This window comes from Pterocles gutturalis, unplaced genomic scaffold, assembly GCF_000699245.1.
Source record: "Pterocles gutturalis isolate BGI_N339 unplaced genomic scaffold, ASM69924v1 scaffold1774, whole genome shotgun sequence".
NCBI classification, from domain to species: Eukaryota; Metazoa; Chordata; class Aves; order Pterocliformes; family Pteroclidae; genus Pterocles; species Pterocles gutturalis.
The window spans coordinates 16369-37643 of NW_010132882.1; the positions used below are offsets into that span (position 1 = coordinate 16369).

The following is a 21275-nucleotide window of genomic DNA, read 5'->3' on the forward strand; positions in this document are numbered from 1 at the left end:
TACATGACTTTATAAGTTTTATTAATGATCACAAAACCAAAACAAAATGAACCCCAGACCCAAACCAAAATGTAAATGGAAATGCCATTAGCAAATGGGAATACAATAGCAAGAGGCAAAGATGGCACAGTGTAGAATCCTGCAGCTATGTCTTATAATAATGAGCTTTTCCATCGAAATACTCTCGAAAACAGGAGATATCTGGGAAGGTCTCCACAGCAAGAACACGAGATGACCATTGTACTTGTCAGGAGCACATGTCTTTTTGGCATAAGGAGCAATCCAACGCAATTTTGTTAATCCTTTGTTTGGAGCTGTGATGAATTGTTTAATTCAAACTAAAATATGAGCCTCTTTCATGATTCTCTTAAGCCTCTAACTTCTAACAAAAATGGTAATTAATTTTAATTTTAATTAGTTTTTTAATGAGAGACTTGGAAGGAATGCTTGAATGTTTGCATTTTTAATAGTGAATATGATTTTAGAGTACACATGATCAGACTTTCTAGGAAAAAGAAGGCAGAGAGACATCTAAAATGGCCCAGTTTTATTATCACCTTTTTCTAATTGAACATTTAGCTGTTTGGTCTCAAATAGCAGTTCATCTGTTTGTGGAACAAAACCCTGGATGGTAAACGTGAAACAGAAAGATATTTTTCATCCTTACTTTAAATGTGTTGCTGAATTTAATTAGAGGAGTGACATACCTTCATACAATTCTGGCTGCTTGCTAGTACCTGGTGGTCATTTCTGATCTGGTTCATACAGCATTTGCACCCTTATGCTATGGGGTTTGAGGTTATGCTACTGATCTGTATTTAAATATTTAAAATACAAGTTTTGGAACATCAGAGAAAGACATGGGTCAGCCCCTCCTTTTTTCTGTTGCAACAAATGAATCAACTGAGAGGTGCTTAATATATGAGTGGAGAGTGGGGACTGCTCTAGTCCTACACTGACTTTGTTAAGAAGCGGGAAATAAATGGGACTTTCCTTTTAATTCTTAATCAATCTAGCTATGAGCTTTCTGAACTTGACTGAAAATCCACTTAATGCCAGCTTGGGTACAGTTTTTGGGTAAGTTAGGGTTTTTTTTAGCTAATTGGGATGGAAAAAGAGTCTGTAGTTGGACTGGGGGGAGAGAAGCCGAGAGCAGCTCCATCTCCCTTTTTAAAGAATTCTCAACAAGGCTGGAGAGGTGTTAAGTGTTCAGTCCAAAATTACTTGCCTGCGCACTGTATTTCTGGTGAATTTCTGCACAATAACAAAGTTAATCCTTATGAATTTTTACACTTTTTCTGAAATCACCTGTTATGCTAACAAGATATAATTCCAAGCAGGTAAAATGTCTTATATCGTCATAGCATCATTAAAGTTTATGCAGTTTTAATCTGATGTTTGTAATTGTCTTTATGTTTGTATATAGCCCATTAATTTATCTATCAATAGTAGACCCTGACTTAAAGACATGTTAGAAACTGTATAAATTGAAAATAACTATGTATCAAATATGAGTGCAGTATAAAAGAACTATTGAAATGGGGACAGATATGAATGCAGCTTTGTATGAATTAGTTTTTTATTATGACTTCAACACTTGAGCGAAGGTTCAGGCTCCCATAGTCAGAAATCTGGCAGGATAGTGCTTAGAGTCAGGGTTTGAATTACAAATGATTGTTTTTGTCTGTCTACTGCCAAGAATTGAACTTTCTTGATATGTTTTCTAAAGCTCATATTAATATGCTTTTCAACTGTCTGTTTCAGCAGTTGTACTATGTTAATGTGTAGGCATGTTCTAATTTTGCATGTAGCTCAGGGAGAATATTTCATTGTTCAGACGTGGTTGCTCTTCAGGGGTAGTCAACCCTCACTTTGTGGTTATCTCCCTTCCTTTTTTTCTTTTCTCATTCATGTTTTGAGGATCAAAACAATGAGTTGGCACTACTGGTGTCTGGAGCGGTGGTTGGGCTGTTGCAGGGCACTGGTGTAGTGCAGCCCCATTCTTGAACTGGGGACTGGAACAGGTAGTGTAGAACTGTGTGCCGGTGCCTGGTGCTGTGGAGGTTCTCGTATGCAGGTGAGCTGCTTTGGGTTGGCACTTTCAGAAAACTTTAGTTACTTTTGCACTGAGAGAGAAGTTTAAGATACAAACAACCTGCCCTCCCCAAACCCAAAACTAGAGTTAACATCTCTTATGTTGCTTCTGGAAGGAAAAAATACATAACTCTAAAGAATTTGGATGGTATGTTAGCCCTAGAATATCCTAGTGATCCCCCAAAATGGTGAATTTTAAGAAAGAGGTTTGTTATGGGATGTCAGTATAATTCAGTGACATTTAAGGGCTTCTGAAAGCACAGACATCCACAGTTGCATTGGGCCTTTTCAGTTGCTAGAAACTAAATGGTAATCAACAAGCCATAATATTTGACACTGACTTGAAAATAGCTCCTCTAATCAGACTTCCACTGTACTGGTGTTTTCAGTTATAGTAATATTGAATATTTCCACACATTCAGTGTTTAGCTTCTTCAGCTGATTATTGTGATGACAAAAATGGGCAACATGAGTTCATCTCACAAGATTTTATGTTTGCACACTGGAAGAGGATGCCAAGTTCTGTTTGTGCAGGAGTGAGCTTGGTGTGGTGGCAGGTCACTCTAGTCTTTCAAATATTGCATTTCTCTGTTTTTTTGTCAGGACCCCCCTCCCTGTAGCATGAAGCTGATGGTGAGAAAGTAGTGATGGCTCTAATGAGCAGCTGGCAGGGTCAAGCTCTGGATTAACTGTTGAGGCTTTTAAATTTCTTGTCAGCTGTGGTGGTAGTGTATGGCTTTGCTGTTTTGATGAAAATGCTTCCCCGTACATAAGTTACGGGAGAAAAGACCTTACTTTTTGGGGTGACTTGGAAAATGGTTTTTTTTGGACTTGACAGCTAAACTAAGGATATTTATTTCTACAGTCTACAAGATTGTAAATAAGCTTTCTCCCCTCCTCCTTTCCTACAGAAAACCAGTTTGAGAATATTTGTTCCTAGATATAACTCTTGTCCATAGCACATTGCGACCCTACCTTAACACTTCTAAAAAGTTGTAATGGAAAGTCACCTTTTTGATGTAAACTAGTTTAACATCTCTGTATGACTCTGCTTTATTAAAAGAGAGTTAATGTAGAGAATGTAAGGAAAAAATGAGGGACAAATCAACTACTATAATCTGGTTTTCTTTTGAACTCATTTTTATAGGAACCAGTATATGGATTTTTGTAGTTTAACACTAAATTTTCAAACAGTCCAAGAAGACTGTTCAAGGCATTGTCTGCAAACGTTTCAGCACTTCATCTGAATAGAAAAGCAAATAAAAGCTTGATTCTTTTGGAGGAGTCATGCTCTGAGGTGGCATAGACCAGATCTCCAGATACTGTTGGGGAGCATGGATAAGCTTTTTTATTCACTGAACAACACTTAAGAAAAACTTTCTGATTTCAGTAGTGCCTCTTGATTTTCATGGTGAAGTTTCCTGTAGTTGGTTGCTCAGAAAGGCTAACTAATTTTGAGTGCCCAGTTTGTTTCCTTAGGTGGCTTTTTCAGAGCTGACAAGGTCCTGAGGCTCTCAAGGACTGACTGAGGCGTGCTGAATGAATGAGCTCTTGAAAAACAGTTTGCGTTGTCCAGATCCTGTTTGCGCTTCAAGAAAGAGAGAGTATCATCTGAGAATCTGCCTGTTAAAATCTGGTTCCCTATAGCTGCCCTGTGGGGTTAAGCGTATCGATCTGAGTGACTGAGCAGGGAATGACGGTCTCATTTCCCTCTCCGTTTTATTTTTCATTTGGGGTGTAACATGGCATAATGCAGTCTGTTGCAGATGCACATGTGAAAGATTATGATTTTATAGCCACTTTCATTACTAAATTTGTTATGGGAAATTAATTTAGAACTTAGACAATTATGTTCCTGTTGATGGTGAAGCCTATGTTTGATTAAATATTTTTTTTTCCCCATTGTGTTGAAGAAAAACTAATGGGAATCTTGCCTAGTGGCAAGATTTTCTTTTATTTGCAAATTTCTTAGTGAAGAGCAGGTAGGATTTTTGTATGATTGCTGATTTTAACCTCTAGTCACGTGGAATTTTTGGGCTGGGGCAAATACTACTCACTGTGTGTTCTGATGCACACCGTACTGAGAATTTTGATAGCGAAAGCGTATTTCTGTAATTAAGCTATACTGTACAAAATGTGATAATGCAGCTGGCTATTTTGCTTTTATTCGAAACCACTTTTGTTAGCTGTGTAGTCCTAAAAAACCTGAAAAAATACGTTCTTTCACATTTGAAAAGGATGCATGTTTCTTGACCAATTTCTTTTCTAACAGGCATGGTTCTTGTGCGTAGTGAGAATGGGCAGTTGCTGATGATCCCTCAACAGGCCTTGGCGCAGATGCAAGCACAGGCACATGCCCAGTCTCAGCCTCAAAATACTATGACTCCTCGTCCTGCTACACCTACCAGTGCTCCTCCAGTGCAGATATCGACAGTGCAGGTTAGTTGAGTAATTTGTAGTGTTAAAAACTGTCAGATTTTTTGCCTGTGGAGAATACACCAGAAAGTAACATATGATGCTAATGATTGGAAGAAACCATTGATGAAACTGGTGGTATACAGGCTTTTCCACGTGGCATAGGCATTGCGTTTTGTTCCTAATTCTGTTATAGTTTGGCTGTTACTCACCAAATATATTTTTACCTAGCTGAATGGCATTAAGTTTAAAACTGTTTGATATAAAAAAGACCATTCAAGACCATATATGGTTAGCATGTACAACTCTTTTCCCCAAAGAATCATTATTCTTCATAAGACTAAAAGAAAAAAGTGGATATGTGTATGTGTACGCAGAGGTCATCATAGTTGCATTAAGTTCAAGACTAAAAATCCTTCTTATGGTTTTGAAGTGGTCCAGGTGTGTTCTTTTATATCTGTAATAATGGCAACTATCCAAAGACAAAATACTCAATAAGGTGAACTATATTTAAATATACAAACTAATGTGTTTGGGTTTTTTCCTCTTCCCCAGGCTCCAGGAACGCCTATTATTGCACGACAAGTGACACCAACTACAATTATCAAGCAAGTGTCTCAGGCTCAAACAACAGTGCAACCCACAACAACGCTACAGCGTCCTCCGGTTGTGCAAGTGAGTTTGTAGAAAAGTAATGTATATATGAGGTGTATCAGTTGTTAAGGTTACCCGAAAACCTGCTTGAGACTGTGAGAAATACAGGAAATATAATTACTAAGTGCATAGAACAAATGTCTTCTGGATTATACTTTCTAAAACAAATGCAGATCTCAATTTACATTTTGTGTGTATATTTATAATTTTTTATATGTTTATTATTATTTCATATTATACCTATATACATACATGTTTAAAGCTATCCTGTTATTAGTTTGTCACAGAATTCTGTTAATCACAGAACTGACTAAAATAAAATACCTTTATGCTTTTGGCCTCAAGAAAGTGACACCAATTCCCTTTGGATTTGGAGCTGTGATGTTACTCCTGTGATGGATCTGTAGTCCTCTGAATTCTGCAGCAAAATTTACAATTACAAAACAGACTGCACTGGTAGCCTTCTCTTCTACAAGTCTTCTCCCTCCTACATGAGTCTCTGCTTTGGTCTATGTACTCAGGGAGATTCTGATAATTTGAGGATAAATAATGATGTGTTAGTATGTGAGCTCTCTTCTAATAGCCTGGCCTCTATTAATGATAGACTTTCTTGTGGATTTTTTTTTTTTTTTTGGCGGGTGGTGGTGTGAGTTTAAAACACAGTGCAAAAGTGTGAAATTCTCCGCATGACTTCCAGGCAACAGTGATACAATATGATTGCTGTCGCCTAATCTGTTTCATTGTGCTTTCTTCATCCTTTGAGTAGACAGGATTAGAGAGTTTTAATTTAAAACATGCAGGTTTTGCTATGCATCCAGTTAACCTTTTTCCCCTCAGAGAGCCTTTTGCCTATGCCAGTGATCTTCCCAGATCTGAGAGTTAATTTACCTAACTGCGTCTCCTTAATTTGCACTGCTGCTATCCTGAACAAAAAAAAATCATTCCATCTGCATATTTTTTGCTGTAATGAGCATACTGTGGCCTTCATTTATCTCGATTTCAAAAAATGAGACAAATGAAATCCTTTTCTCCTTTTACCTAACTGTGTCTCCTTAATTTGCACTGCTGTTATCCTGAACAAAAAAAAAATCATTCCATCTGCATATTTTTTGCTGTAATGAGCATACTGTGGCCTTCATTTATCTCGATTTCAAAAAATGAGACAAATGAAATCCTTTTCTCCTTTTCTGTCTCCCAAAATACCAATGAAACTTAGCTTTGGCAGCACTGGAGCCTCTTTTCTTGTGCATTTTTATATAAAGAGCAAGTTTACAAATAATTTGTTAAGATTCTGAGAGCTAGCTTTAGCTTGGTAAGAATTACTGTCTCTCTGATTTGGGTTGTCTTCAGTAATTAGGCTGGGTTAGAAGTCCGTGAATGAGCTGTGTATGTGAAAAGTTCTTGTTTGCAATGTTGATTCTGTAAAGGTGTGTTCCTATTTTGAATTATGAACTTGTCTACAACAGCAGAAAAATGTTTTGTTCTATTTTTCATCAAAAAGACCTAGATGCGTCCTGAGCTTTTGTGTCCGTTGTGCCTTCTTAGAAATTCCTCCCGTTGAAAGGCATGTAAGGGAACAGGCAAAAAAAGCTATTGCATTCACAGAAATTTAGCACTCGTTTTAATTGTGATTTGAAACCACAGCGTGTGAAGGTATGTTTGTGGTATTATTTTGCCATTTCATTCAGTAATCAAAAAGTGAGCGATTCTTAATCAACTTTTAGGATTTTGGTTTTGAATGTGTAGTGTTCTGTGCCATCTGGTGGCTCTTTCTATCCACTGCAACGGATGGCAGATCAGGAACAGCTTTTTATAGCGGCTGTGAAAGATGTTCTACTGTCCTGGGGCTCAGTGTCTGTGTGATGGTCCAGGAACATAGGCTTTGGTACATTCCAAGTGAAATAATCTTATGTTTGTGTTCCCTGCAGCCTCAGATTGTTCTGGGTGGTACTGCACAAACAACTACGTTGGGGACAGCGACAGCTGTACAAACTGGAACTCCTCAGAGAACAGTGCAAGGAACAACAGCAACCTCCACTGCTGCCACAGTAAGATCCTGAGTGCATTTAGAGTCTTTTCTTGTTCATTCACATATACGTGTGTGCATGTGTGTATATACACACGTACATATAAACACAGATCAGAGTGGAGAGTAGTAAAGATGTAGGAGTTTTGTGAACTACTAGTCTTGAGAAGGTGAACTTTTCATGGAACATAATTTACAGTGTGAACACAGGTCACTTGAATTTTGATGGCTGTCAAAATATTAATTTTGATTTCTGTAACAGTTTGTAAAGCACTCCTTTTTTAAAAAATGTGTTAGCTGTATCTTATAGAAAAGTGAATTGTTCATCACCGCAGAGTAGAATCAGTATGAGAAGGGATAAGAAATGGTCACTGACTCACTCAAGAGGCACATTTCCAGGACTGTACAACAGGGAGAATCCCTGCATTATGCTATGCACTGGGAAGAAGGAGCTTTGCTATGTGGTGTCCTGTTAAAATGCGTATTTTCCCATACACAATGTGTCATTCTTTTCCTGACTTCATTAAGAATCATAATTTATTAAATTTTGATAACAAAAATGTACAATACATATGTATATATGAATCAAAATAATAATTTAAGTCTGATTATGTTTTAACTGGTGAGGGGCACAAATCTATAAATAATATTCTGCAGCAGTGAGCTAAAGAACTTTACTTCCTCAAGTGTGTGGTCAGTTCATGTATTAAAAAGAGTTTATCTTCCCTTCTCTGACTGTTTCACTTCTACCCCTCCTCCTCCTGTACCAGGAAACTATGGAAAATGTGAAGAAATGTAAAAACTTTCTATCCACATTAATAAAACTGGCATCATCTGGAAAACAGTCTTCAGAGACTGCAGCTAACGTGAAAGAACTGGTACAGAACCTGCTGGTAAGAAAAGTTTATGACAAATTGTAAGAAACAGTATCTGGGCAAGCTTAGACTCAAGACTGAGGGTTTTTTTTGGAGAGGAGGGAGATTGTAAAATCTGAGATAAATAAAAATGAAACTTTGCTGCTTCTGAATTAAAATAAATGCATAAATTTTCCTTTAAGCTTGTAAATGAGACAGTACTGCTCATTCATGCATGAGAACATGAGTTAAATTGAAGTGTGAGTAATGTAAATGGTGATTCCTTAAATTTTACATTTTTTATTGATTAAAACAGTGAATAAAAAGATGAATTATGTACTTGAGGGAAGATGCTACAACTAGTGCAATAGCTGAGTGTAGAAAGTTACAAGTTTTTCCAAAAAAAGCAGTATTATCTGATACTAATGTAAAAGCTTGACATAGTTAATATTTATAGAATGAGAACTAGTATTGCTTAGCCTAGTTGTTAGCAACCTTCAAGTTAAGGTAGAGCTGTGTATTCCAGATGTTACCATGTGATAACCTGAGGTTGTCACAAGACCAAAATTCGAAGTGTATCTTCCCATGAGGGATATACATTTAGTTTTGTGAAAGATATCCGCCTTTTGAGCATATGGTGGGCACAACTGTAGTTATTTGAAATGGAGGAACTATAGTACCTTTGGAGATAGAACAGCAGAGATGGGGCTGTCCGGCTGTTCTGGGAACTGACAGCTGGCTGATTGCAGGGCACATGAAGTGTTCCTGTAGGCTCCAGCTGGCTCTTTGATCTATAGGTAGGACATTCCTGTAATGGTGAGAACAACTGAAGATGTTTCTTAAAATTTACTGAAAGACAGGAAGAAGAAAAGGAAAGATGGGACTGTAGGCTTACTAGTTGAAATTTGTGGTAAAATTAGTTACTACCATAAAGCGATTGATAACTAAAAATAGTGAGGCGTGATAAACCCACTTATTTTCAAAAAGCTGTTAAGCCGTAATGTTGAATATCTGTAAAAGTTTTATTTCTACAAGTTCGTTTATTTGGATTTTCTGTTTTCAAGGATGGAAAAATTGAAGCAGAAGACTTCACCAGTAGGCTGTACAGAGAACTTAATTCTTCACCTCAACCTTACCTTGTGCCTTTCCTGAAGGTAACTTGTGTTTATCAGTCTTTACGTATTTCTGTGCTTATGTGTCAGCAGCAATGAAGACAGGCACGTCTTTTACCAGTATAGATGGAATTCCAGAATGGTGTAAATGGAAGTTTTAAATGGTGCCTGGTTAGACTTTTGCGCCCTTAAAAAAATATTTCTGCCTCTGGGTTCCAAGAGTTTGTTAGTATGATTCATTGGCACAGTGAAGAATGTGATTTCTGCCATTGTGTCACCTCATACCTCTGGAGAAATCTGAGAAGTTCTCTTTCTATGATGTATAAGCAGTTTCTTTCTATAGCACCAAACCTATGAATTGATTTATTATCCTCTTCTTAGTCTTGGAAAGAAAATGAGGGATTGAATGATACAGAAAACTGTACCTTCTACACAAACTCATAGTCTTTTGCCTGTGCTGGATACCTGTTTGTATGGATAACCAGGAAATTTGTCACTCTCAATAATAAACACTGTTTGTCATAAATTTTATAGTAATTGGACACATCTTAAAATAATGTTTATTCGGAAACATTTACCATCTGAGAATCAGAGAAAGTACAACAGTACTGCATGGTAAGAGCATAACTCTGCTTGACTAATGTATGATTAAGGGATATAGTTGTAGGTGTGTGACATTTCTGGGTTCTTAAATGCTTGTTCAACCTTGAGCTGTTCATGAGGACAAATTTTTACCATAAGAAAACAACTAGAGTAAGAATTTGGTAGCACACTTTGGTCTCAGAGCTATTCTGAAATCCTCACTGCTGTTCAGTATGTCTTTTAAGCCATCACATGTTATAGCTCGGTATATGAAGGAACACAATCGAGGGCTGGGACATAGAGTGGACTGAAATGAAATGCATTGCTTTTTACAATTAATGTTTTCTTGTGTGATCTAGGATTAAAATACTCAAGCAAATTCTTTCCTTTCATCTTTTCAGAGGAGTTTACCTGCCTTGAGACAGTTAACACCAGACTCTGCAGCTTTCATTCAACAAAGTCAACAGCAACAGCCAACAACGCAAGCAACGATAGCAACGATTCCATCTGCGGCTGTGCTTCTAAGCTCCTCAGTTCAGCGCACAGCAGGGAAGGCAACTGCAACTGTAACGAGTACTCTCCAACAACCTGTAATCAGCCTAACTCAGCCTACACAAGTTGGTGTTAGTAAACAAGGGCAGTCTACACCACTGGTACGTCAGCTGAAGTGCATTGCCTGTTATTGCACAGAGGGTTTTTTTTGTAACAGTGACTTTTCATCTTAAATTGGTGGTTTAGCTCAATTGGAGATCTTTGACCTCTTTAGAGAAACTACCTACTAAGAAAAAAAGGTATAATTTAAAATCCATTCTTGATTTAAGTTCTATATTATTTCCTATTTTAGCATGAAATAGCAGGAAATTGTCTCAATCACTGCATATCCAGGAGAGAACAGTGTTCTGGAGGATCTTTCATTTCCCATTTCATAAATCTAACAACAGATTACCCCAAAAGAGGAGAAAGAATATCTTTCTCAGGCCTGCACATAAATCAGATGAGAGCGGTATAATGTGCAGCACCTTTTTTTCCTCTTCTCATAGCAGAGCAGTGTCTGAGTGTAAGGTTTTTCTAGGGTGCTTATTAATTAATATAACTTACTAAATTACTAGGGTTTTGTTGCTACTTACGACTTCAATGTTCCTTGTAGAACATTTGACATTCATCTATACTGCTCTGTCCACAAATTTTCATGTAAAATGAAAAGGAGAGATCTCTTGTCAATCCACAAATTCTTTTTCATTTACCTTGAGAGAAAAACTAGTGATTACATTGGTCTTACTGCCTTTATAACCTAGGTATTAAGAAGGAGGTTAGGAACCTAGGGAAGGAATAAAAAAAGAATGTTGACTAATTAATGCTGGATTTACAAGAATTAAATTAAAAAATATATATAAAATAGTAGCAAAAGAAAGACTTGCAGACTTATAGAAATGGAGCTTGCAAAATAGGCAGAGTTGGTAGATTTCTTTGCAGTAGTTTGAAGGTAAGTTTCTGAAAACTAGTTGAGACCAGAAAGTGAGTTTGCATAAATGGCTCTGGTTGTAACATTGCGATGTGACCCTACTTTTATGAGTTTATGTTCAGAAGCAGTATGACTACAGTTGCCCGAGACTCAGTCTAACAATCCAGTAGTACAAAGCTACACAGCTGTAGCTTATGCTGGGTCTGGATGAAAACATCACATGTAGAACCAGCTGGATTATCTTTTACCATGTCTCTTATTTTCAGTTCCAGAGTTTGTTCAGGCAGCTCCAGTTTGCCTCTGTATTGCTAATGTAAAAACCACATGTAGAAAGTTTTAACCGGACATTTGTGATTATGGATGCTTGTTGGGTTTTTTTTAGTAGAAATAGTTACTAATTTATTTTTTGTACCACAGAAAGTGGAATATTAGTTTTCCTGTGAGGTATAATTTATCTAAAACTTCTAAATACCTTAAAATGTGATGATTCCAGATCAATGAACAGATGTGTAAACAATCAACTTGTAAGTTGTGATCTTAGGTTTTCTTCTTCCCACTTGATTCTTAGCCTTAGTTATTTCCCAGATTGTTTACAGTTCTTTTTTTTCTTATTTGCAGGTTATCCAACAGTCTCAAAAAGCAGGGGCATTGATAAGGCCTCCACAGGTGACACTGACACAGACACCAATGGTAGCATTGAGGCAGCCACATAGTCGTATTATGCTCACTACTCCTCAAATTCAACTGAATCAACTTCAGACAGGTAAGAGGTCAAGATACTTGGGGTGTGATATATTTGATAGCTTTAACTGAAGTCTGGCTTAGGAATGTCAGTCCTTAAGTGCCCTGTAGCTCTATGATGGCTGTTGTACTACTGCTAAAATCTTCAGTGAGTAGGGATACCCATATGTCAGAGCAGCATTTACAGTCAGAGAAATTGTTTGGATACTGGAATTGTGTGGGAGAGTCCTGTTTTAGATGGGTGAAACGGTGATAGGAACTATTGAGGTAAAGTCTTTGCACTAGGTCTGTTGCTATTATGACCCATGACTGGCTTGTAAATCTGAACTCTGATACAGATTAAACGGAGTAACAAATCTTGTCTTTTTTCTTGCAGTACCTGTGGTAAAACCAGCAGTATTACCTGGAAACAAAGCTATTGCCACTGTTTCGACACAAGTAGCTGCTGCTCAGAAGAATAAATTGAAAGAACCTGGGGGAGGCTCTTTTAGGTGAGGAACTGTACGCGTATTTGTGCTTGTGCTGCCTGGGCAGCCTGCTGTACTCGCTGGGAACCTTTCTGTGGTGCTGAATCAGGCTGGGTAAACTCTCAATAACTATAGATGGATTTTCTGCAGGCAGGTTTGCTACTTTAATAGAGACTTTAACACACAGCTGTTGGACATACTTGTGCCAGACTGGTTTTAGCATTTAGCTGGCACTAAGGATAAGTGCCAAACCTCACAAAAAATTCCTGCCTGGACAAGCAAATAGAATTCGTACCTTCACTCCTCTCAGCTCTGCTTGGGTTGTTCAGATGTAGAGCCTGGCTTACAGTGCTGAGTGCAGTTTATTGTTGTGGTGTGGTAGTGATGCCTGTGGTCTCTTGTTTCTCAAGGTGTTGAAACATTATGTAAGAAAGGATCTTGAGAAAACAGTTAGGAATTACAAAACTGCAAAAATACTTGTAGGGCTCTTTGGAATCAAATGATGTTAGTTTTATTTTATCATATAATAAAAGCAAATAAAATGCAAAAGTGAAATAAAGTATTCAGGTTTATTGTGGAATTCATTATATGCAGCTGTGGGTATTGTAGCAGTGTGTGCAGATAAGCACTAAATGTTATGATTATAATGAGCTTTTCTTTCTTAAGGGATGATGATGACATTAATGATGTTGCATCAATGGCTGGAGTCAACCTGTCAGAAGAAAGTGCTCGGATATTGGCAACAAACTCTGAGCTAGTGGGCACGTTAACAAGGTCCTGTAAAGATGAAACCTTCCTTTTCCCAGCACCTTTACAAAGAAGGATATTAGAAATAGGTACGTTGATTTCTCTTGAACTTTAATAAAAAAATGTCACTAGTCTTGGGTTAATTGAAAGCGTTTTCCATAGAAATTTATTTGGATAGTTTAAAGTTGCTGGAGTCATTACCTTTTGTATATTCTGAGGCTTCTGGGCAATCATTCAGCTTATGAAAGTAGAATAACGTTGAGGAATAGCAAACCTATAGAGTTGCCTTCTGAAATCTTGGCAATTTAACATCAAAGTAACTGGACCTGGTTAAAATTCTGACTGTGTAAACTGATAAGGCACAACAAAAATAATGACATTTTGTTTTTTAAAAAATAAATCTAGAGACACTTTTGTCATACCTACTAATTTAGAATTGATGGTAGAACAAAAAACATTCTTCCAATTATTTGTTATACTGTAGTATACAGCATTTATTAATAGATTGTAAGTTTTGTTAAGCTAATGTAGATTTTTATATATGTGCCATTTGCAGTTTTATACTTATCTGAGAAATACCCGGAAGCCTTATTTTGCAAACAGCATTTAAATTTCCGTGGCTGAGATTAGCCTCATGTTTAGCTGTGTTGTAAAATAATTTTTTCCAACTGACTTCTGTCCTAATCATAGGCAAAAAACATGGAATAACAGAAATTCATCCTGATGTAGTTAGCTATGTATCCCATGCTACACAACAAAGACTACAAAACCTCGTGGAAAAACTATCGGAAACTGCTCAACAGAAGAATATTTCTTACAAGGTAACTGTATTTAGTTGCACAAATAAAATGGCAAAATTTGACAAATTCAGCAGGCTCTCACGTTGGCTGTAATGCATGAGTGCTGGTGTTTTCCATTCTGTGAGGTTAGGTTGTTTATTCCCTTTGACTGATTCATCTTACATTAAGATATTAATACACATGGGTGACTAGAACTCTTCAGCTTGCATATACAAAATGTTTTTAAAACAAATGCGGAGAAACTGTGCCCTCCCTTTTATTATGTCAAATGTTTAGTGTCTGAGTGATTGTACAATCAGACGGGCAGATAAAAGCACTGCTATGAATTCTCAAGAGACTGCTATCTGACAGATGCGTGTTCTTAATAGATGCAAATGCCTAAACAGCATTTAAAAAAACTACACACCACCCATGAAATATGTTCGTGAGGTTAAAGCTGTGATGATATTAAAGTCAAAATCTGATGATTCATGGAATAGAACAAAATGCTTTTAACAATTCTACCTAGTTTGACTGGTGTAAATATACAGTTGCTATTTGTTTGAAAAGGACAAAGTGAACATTTGAGCTTTAAATGTATATGTTCTTTTACAGTACAGTACAAGCTAACAGCTTTGTTTTTAAGAAATGTAATGAGAAACATATTTGCTGTGTTTTCAGGATGATGAAAGATACGAGCAAGCAAGTGACGTTCGGGCACAGCTCAAGTTCTTTGAACAACTTGATCAAATAGAAAAGCAGCGTAAAGATGAACAAGAAAGGGAAATTTTAATGCGTGCAGCAAAGGCAAGTGCTTGGATTTCACACACGTTTGCAAAGTGTCATTTTTGACGTCAAAACTGCAGAGCTTCTTTTCCTTCTAAAGCACTCTCAATGAAGGGGAGGACTAGTCTTCAAAGATGGAGCTTGATTAATATGTTTTTCAGCTAGAGCTCTGTTCTGCTTTTCATGGTAAAGCATGTGAGACAGCTTCTTTGCCAGTCTCATTACATGTTCCCAAATTAAAGTAGGTTTCAAAACTTAGTTTTTCCACTTTGCATTGTGAAAAAGATGAATTTTATAGCTTGGTGGTACTCTTAAATGGAATAGAGAGGTTACAGGTATTATGGGGACTAGAAATAGTATTCAAACTGATTTTTACAAGTTGGAGAAATACAATAAATAAGAAGCAGTTGATGGAATCACAAATGTAAGCCTTAGAGTTTGTAGTTTTACTCAGTAACCTGAATATAGGATGAATATGACTATCTAGGCAGGAGTGCTGTAGCAATAATGTACAAAACAACCTAAGGTTTTTGTTGGGTTTGTGATCCAATTTTTGTAGTGCAATGTTATCACGTAAGTTATGAGCTAACACCTTAATTTCAGTTGGTTCCTGTTGTACCTGAGCTGGAAGACTCTACACCACGCTACAGGTGGTGGATTTGGCAGTGTTACGTTTACGGTTGGACTCGAGGATCTTAAGGGTCTCTTCCAACCTAAATGATTTTGTGATTCTATGATTCTAAAAGTATGATACATACACATAATTGTAGGTGCCTACGTGAAATGGGCAAATGCTGGTGCAGATGGTCTGTTGGTCAGTTAGCTGCAGTTTGTTTAAACGGGAGTCTGCCTTGGGTGTGTACGTGTAGCAGAAAGATATGTTCTTAGTAAGTGCATAGTTACACAGCAAGGGGAGGAATTTTTCCAAAAAGTACAGGTTTGATGCCTTTTTTTTATATGCAAAGTGTGTGTATTTCAATTCACAGGTCTGTGTAATTTGTGTCTTGGAGTGGTTTTGTTTAAGGCATAAATGCTTAGCTATTCCTTTGCTGTTTTTAACAAAGCTGAAAAAGGGGATGCTTTTTCAAAAATAGATACCTGAAACTAAGAAATGGAAAACTGCTTTTAATTTCTAAAAATGATTTTCCCCTGTTGCCCTCTCTGAGAGTGGTAGGTATTCTCCACTTCCTGCTGCAGTTTAAGAAAAACTTTAATATGTTATGTAAAACTTAGAATCTTTAACTGCTTTTGTAATCAAAATAATTTTTATTTTTCTCCAACCATTCCATGTTCATCCTTTATCAACGTAGTCTCGATCTCGACAAGAAGATCCAGAACAGCTTAGGTTGAAACAGAAGGCCAAGGAGGTAAGTGTTACCTTAACATGAACTTTTATTTTGGAAATTGAAAGAAAAATAAGTGACTGTACTTCTTCTGGCAAATGCAGATGCAGCAACAAGAGCTAGCACAGATGAGACAGAGGGATGCCAATTTGACTGCGTTAGCTGCAATCGGTCCCAGAAAGAAGAGGAAAGTAGATTCGCCGGGATCTGGATCAGGGACAGAGGTACGGTGTAATTGTGATGTTTGGTTTTGCTATGTCAGCCTCTGTAAAAACCTTTCTGTTCGGAGACTTTTAGCTGGTTTCTGGAAGCTTTCTGAGCAGCAGAATTGTATTTTGTGTTCAGATTTGCTTGCTCCAAGGCCAGGATCAGTTTTTAGCATCTGTGTAGTCACATAGAGAATAAAATTTTAGTGGTCATTCATGGAACTGGAGGAATGCTAGAAAAGCCATCTCTATTCTCCCAAGTCTGCTTTTTTTGGACCTCTGGAGTTTTGGGAAGGGGTTGTTGCAGTTGTAGCCAATCTAACTGGATAAGAGTGCAGAGTAATTGCTGAGGCGGGTGCAGTGGTAGAATTGAATCACTGCTGAATTTGACAGCAGGAGCTTCAGTTACAGGATCTTGCCTGATTTCTTTCTTAGCTGTTGATTTGCCTTAGTTTTAATATCTCTACAGCAGATGAGTTTGACCGATTCTGTCTGATTATGATGTTCTTGCGTGTCCTTTGTATATTCTACTGTTGAATCTGTCCTTCTAAAAATTTCTCTGCAGACTATCAGTATGCTCAGTATCTGATTATCTGCTGTATTTCTAAACAAGTTAATGAACATTAAATGGTATAAAATTGCTTTCTGCATGGAAGCGATTCAATGTGGGATTTCTCTAGTGTTTAAAAAGAACAAAATATTCTTGAAACTTGTCATTTACAGGGACAAAGGATCTCATCATAATTTGAAGATTTTTTTTCCCCTGCAGTTTTGGACCTGATAGCAAGTGACAGGATAGTAATAGTTTAATAATTCTGTTTATTACTCCTCGAGCAGTCCAAATTTTTAGTGCTAAAGCATTTATACTGTAGAAAAGCCTCTTGTTTCAAAAGAATTCACCTTGTTTTATACTGAATTGCTAGAAGTGATAATTGACATGTGCTTGATACAAAATGTTAGAGAACAGCTTGAATACTAGTAAATGTTATTTTTATTTATTAAAAAATCAAGCCTCCTCCTGAGCACCTTTTAAAGTAACTTTTTTTTGAAATTTACTAAAATGCCTGTTACTGATAATAAGACTTCTATAAGTCAACAAATGACTGCATTGAAGTTTATAAACGTGTTTTAAAATTTTAAAAATTGCAGAATGTAGCACTTTTACAAAGGTAGATATGTATATAAATGAAGTCTCTGAGGAGTAACACTGAAGTATCCCACGCAGTGTTAACGTTGGCATTGCTTGGGTACGCAAGCTCAACTGTGCAATGTTAATAGCCTGTTAATGTCTCTTAGGTTATGGGATGTATTTTGCATCTACTGTGAACACTTGTTTGTATTTCATCTAAATCTGACTAATTTAGTTATCCTAGATTAATCACTTACTGGTTAACCAATTAACTACAGGTTCCCTGGAAATCTAATCTTTTTGTCTGTTTAAGAACCAGCTGCTTTTGATCTGATAGACTCACAGCTGTGCTTTTGCTGCTGTGTCACTTGACATTTTTAAACTGAGCTCGGCTTGTCACCATTTGTGTGCAGTTTGTAGTCAAGGCATATTACAAGAAGTGTGGAAAATAACGTTTGTCATTACTTAGACACAGATTTGTAAATCTAAGCTTTTGATGTTGAGGAATGCTGAATCTTAATTACATCTAAAATAACTTCTAAGTAGTAGTTGTATTGTTTCATTTTACAATTCAACAGAACAGGTTGCTGTCAGTTTTGGAGTTTTTACGTCCACGTGATTTTATTGAAAGTTACCAGAAATCTCTTTAACTTATTCCATGCCTACAAGAGTAGCATAGTTCTCTGTCTTTAAAGACTCATGAAGTTTTACCTTTTAATTTAAAGTGTTATAGTCTACGTAATAAAATCAGACTTGTGCTTTTCTACTAAAGAATATTTAAAAAACAAAAACAAAAAGCCCCTCCAACCATTCTTTCTGTTGTCTTGTTAGTAGTCAGATATATGTATTTGACAAAATTTAGTTAGCATCCAGTGCTCTCCTGCATCTTCTAATTTCCATTGAAGTTTATGGAAAATAGGCACCTAAGTTGTGCAAGTGCCTTAAAACATCCTTTTGAAAATCCAGCCTTTAAACTGCTCCAACTACAGGGTTTCAGTGATTTGACACTTGCTGGTCCAACAGGTAATTTGCTTGAGAAACAGACGTCTGACTTCACTGTTAGCAGTGCGGTGAAGCAGGAACAGCTGCACTGAACACAGTGTGCTACTAACCCAGAGATGGTAATTTCTGGTGCAAGTTTAGATTGGTTTCTTCATCAATAATGTACATTGATCATAAATATACTACTCCTACATGTAGAGAGGAACATAGCAGTGTGAGCCTCAGCTGCTTATTCACAGTTTTGGCTTTTCTCAAGTCTGGGGTGTTGTTATTTAGAACAGTCTTTTAAAATCCCCAAACTCTCGAGCAGATAAATCTTTATTCACTAGTGGAGTGCATTTGGACCTTGTGTCGCTAAGTATTGGAGTACCATTAGAAAAGAAAAGAAAACATTATCCTAGTAAATGAAAATGGGGGGGGAAAAAAGGATTCATAGATAATCCACAGAAATATAACCTGTTTCCGGTCACTCTGAATGCCTGGATTACTTACCTAAATACACAAAGCAAGGTGTCAGCAACAGGCAGCTGCCAAAAAGATTCCCGACTTTAAAGTTTGAGGTGAAAGTTGGCTTTTTGGTCTCTGCGTGCCATCTACTGGTGGCTGTGCCTTACTGCTGCCACAGGAGGAGGGGGAGGCTGCTTCCGAGGGGTTTTCATCTCTGCTGTTCTGAGCCAGCTTGTACCCCTCTAACTACCGAAAAATTGTTTCTGGTGCATGTGCACAGGCTGCGATCAAATCCCAGCCTTCACTGGAAGAGGCACCGTGATAGAATTCAGAGATAGCTAGAGAATGTCTGACTGTGTCTAGGATGGCTACTTTGTAAAATAATCGAGCTTGGTTACAGCTGGTGTCACCAAAAGGAGAGCTCATGGCCCCCTACCACAAATATCAAGGGGGATCTAGGACATTATTCAAGACCTTGCTGTCCAGGGGGTAAGATTGCTCCCCAGTTCTTCAAGAACCCCAAGGCCACCCTTGGGATCTGTATGCTGATGTTGTGTTGGGGTAGCTTCCTGTATATAGTCACTTAGTTCTTACCTCACATGTTCTCTCTGAAAAGTTTTGGAATACCTGGGGGCACTGACATGTTCTGTTTTCTCTGTTCTTCTCCTTTCCAGGGATCTGGTTCAAGTGCAGCAGTCCCAGGCAGCTCTGGAGTTGGAACAACCAGACAGTTTACGCGACAAAGGATAACGCGGGTGAACCTCAGGGACCTCATATTTTGTTTAGAAAATGAGCGAGAGACAAGCCATTCACTATTGCTATATAAAGCATTCCTTAAGTAAAATGGAAAAGATCAAGGTATTTTTGACGGAGAGACGCCTGAGGACATTTTTTATATATTTACAAATTACGCCTTTTTGTAACAAGCAAATGGGATATTGTTTAAAAAACAACCACCTCTTTACATGGAACAGTTTTATATTCCTGTTTATAAATAAACTCTTCAGTATAAGAGAAATACATTTCTGTAACAATGAGGATACTTACAAGGCCTGTGGATACTATAAAAGGACAATTAAATTTTAACTCATCTCTTGATTGAGTGGCCTTCTTGCCAAACAAGCCATATATAAAGACTGATGGAATCGTTTAGCAAATAACTAGCTACCCTTTGTCAGCCCTGTAGCAGTTTCGACATTAATTGTGCATTTTTAGTTCAGTTTTATTCAACTAAATCAATTATATAGGCATATGTCTACAGCAGATGACCTCATTTCATTTAGCTTTTTTTTTTAAAAAAACAGTCAGTTAGCAAAGCAAACTGATTTTTTTAAAGAATATTTATCTTTCCCCAAAATGTTCAAAATCTAGAGGGATATACAGTTAATTTTAAACATAACCTCAATTTTAATCACATTATTGCTTATTAGAGGCCCTGAAATCCCATAAAGGAGGGTTACTTCTGAATGTTTTAGCAGCATCTGTAAAAATGCATTTTATTTGCTATAGTTTGTAAAGCTGTAAAGTTAAAAAAGGAAAAAAAGGAAAAAAAGAGAAACCTTTTCAGCATAAATATATTTTACTTGCACTGTGTTTTTTAGCTAAAGTGAAAGCTTAGATTAAATAAAATCAAAGTTGAGAGGAATCATCAAAAGACTGTTTCTCAGTGTGAATCAAGTGTTGAAAAATGGTTGGTGTATTTTGTCAGTAATTGTACATAATTTTTGGCACATAACATAAAAATGGCTATGTAAACTATAATTATTTTGCTAAAAGACTGTATGCAAGCTGTGGGCCTACTTTAAAGATGTCCAGAGCAAAGTCCCTTCTTTGTACCTATTTTTTTATTACAAATATACTAATTGGTTCTTTATATTTTCAGAGGTTATTGTATTAAATTGTCTATTGATAGTACTTTTATGACTGTAAATACTTTGGCTTTCTTTGTGTGAACTCTCATGGTAGAATTTAACTCTCTTGCGTGTAAACTGAATGCTGATCAGTATTTTTATCAACACCTGACAACTGTTACACCCCTTTTATTTTGTCTTTTAGGAAATCCTGTCTTTCCATTTTTTTTTCATGTAAATTTTGCACAGTTACTTGTTCATATGTAAATATTTTACTTTCAAAAATGAAGTTTTTAATTGCTATTGTTTTATATAGGATTGAAAGAAAATTAACTCCTTTATTAAAAACAAATTTATCTGTATTTGCTAATGTATTTTTCTCTCTAAATCTTTTCTCTTTTTGGATTTATTTTTCTTGGTACAGTAAAAGATTAGTCTACCTGAGGGGATGCTGTTTCCTAAAGATGCACTTTGGGTTTTTTATGTTGTTTTGTTTTGTCAGTGTTTTGGAGGCATGTAACTTTATGAATCTTGAAATATCATTGTTGTCTTAGGGGTCTTGGACAAAGATCAGTGCAT

The 21275-nt window shown here is 36.9% G+C and overlaps 1 protein-coding gene across 1 annotated transcript in view; it reads left to right on the forward strand.

Moving 5' to 3' along the window:
* The window catches only part of TAF4 (TAF4 RNA polymerase II, TATA box binding protein (TBP)-associated factor, 135kDa), a 35524-nt gene extending 14568 nt beyond the window's left edge, over window positions 1–20956 (forward strand). The window contains exons 2-15 of the mRNA XM_010081012.1: window positions 4367–4533; window positions 5065–5184; window positions 7092–7211; window positions 7960–8082; window positions 9108–9197; window positions 10139–10390; window positions 11818–11962; window positions 12317–12431; window positions 13074–13243; window positions 13845–13975; window positions 14615–14740; window positions 16030–16086; window positions 16167–16286; window positions 19521–20956. Coding sequence (XP_010079314.1) covers window positions 4367–4533; window positions 5065–5184; window positions 7092–7211; window positions 7960–8082; window positions 9108–9197; window positions 10139–10390; window positions 11818–11962; window positions 12317–12431; window positions 13074–13243; window positions 13845–13975; window positions 14615–14740; window positions 16030–16086; window positions 16167–16286; window positions 19521–19688 — 1904 coding nt within the window. The 3' untranslated portion in view covers window positions 19689–20956. The remainder of the gene's footprint in view (window positions 1–4366; window positions 4534–5064; window positions 5185–7091; window positions 7212–7959; window positions 8083–9107; window positions 9198–10138; window positions 10391–11817; window positions 11963–12316; window positions 12432–13073; window positions 13244–13844; window positions 13976–14614; window positions 14741–16029; window positions 16087–16166; window positions 16287–19520) is intronic.
* The last annotated feature ends 319 nt before the right edge of the window (window positions 20957–21275 follow it).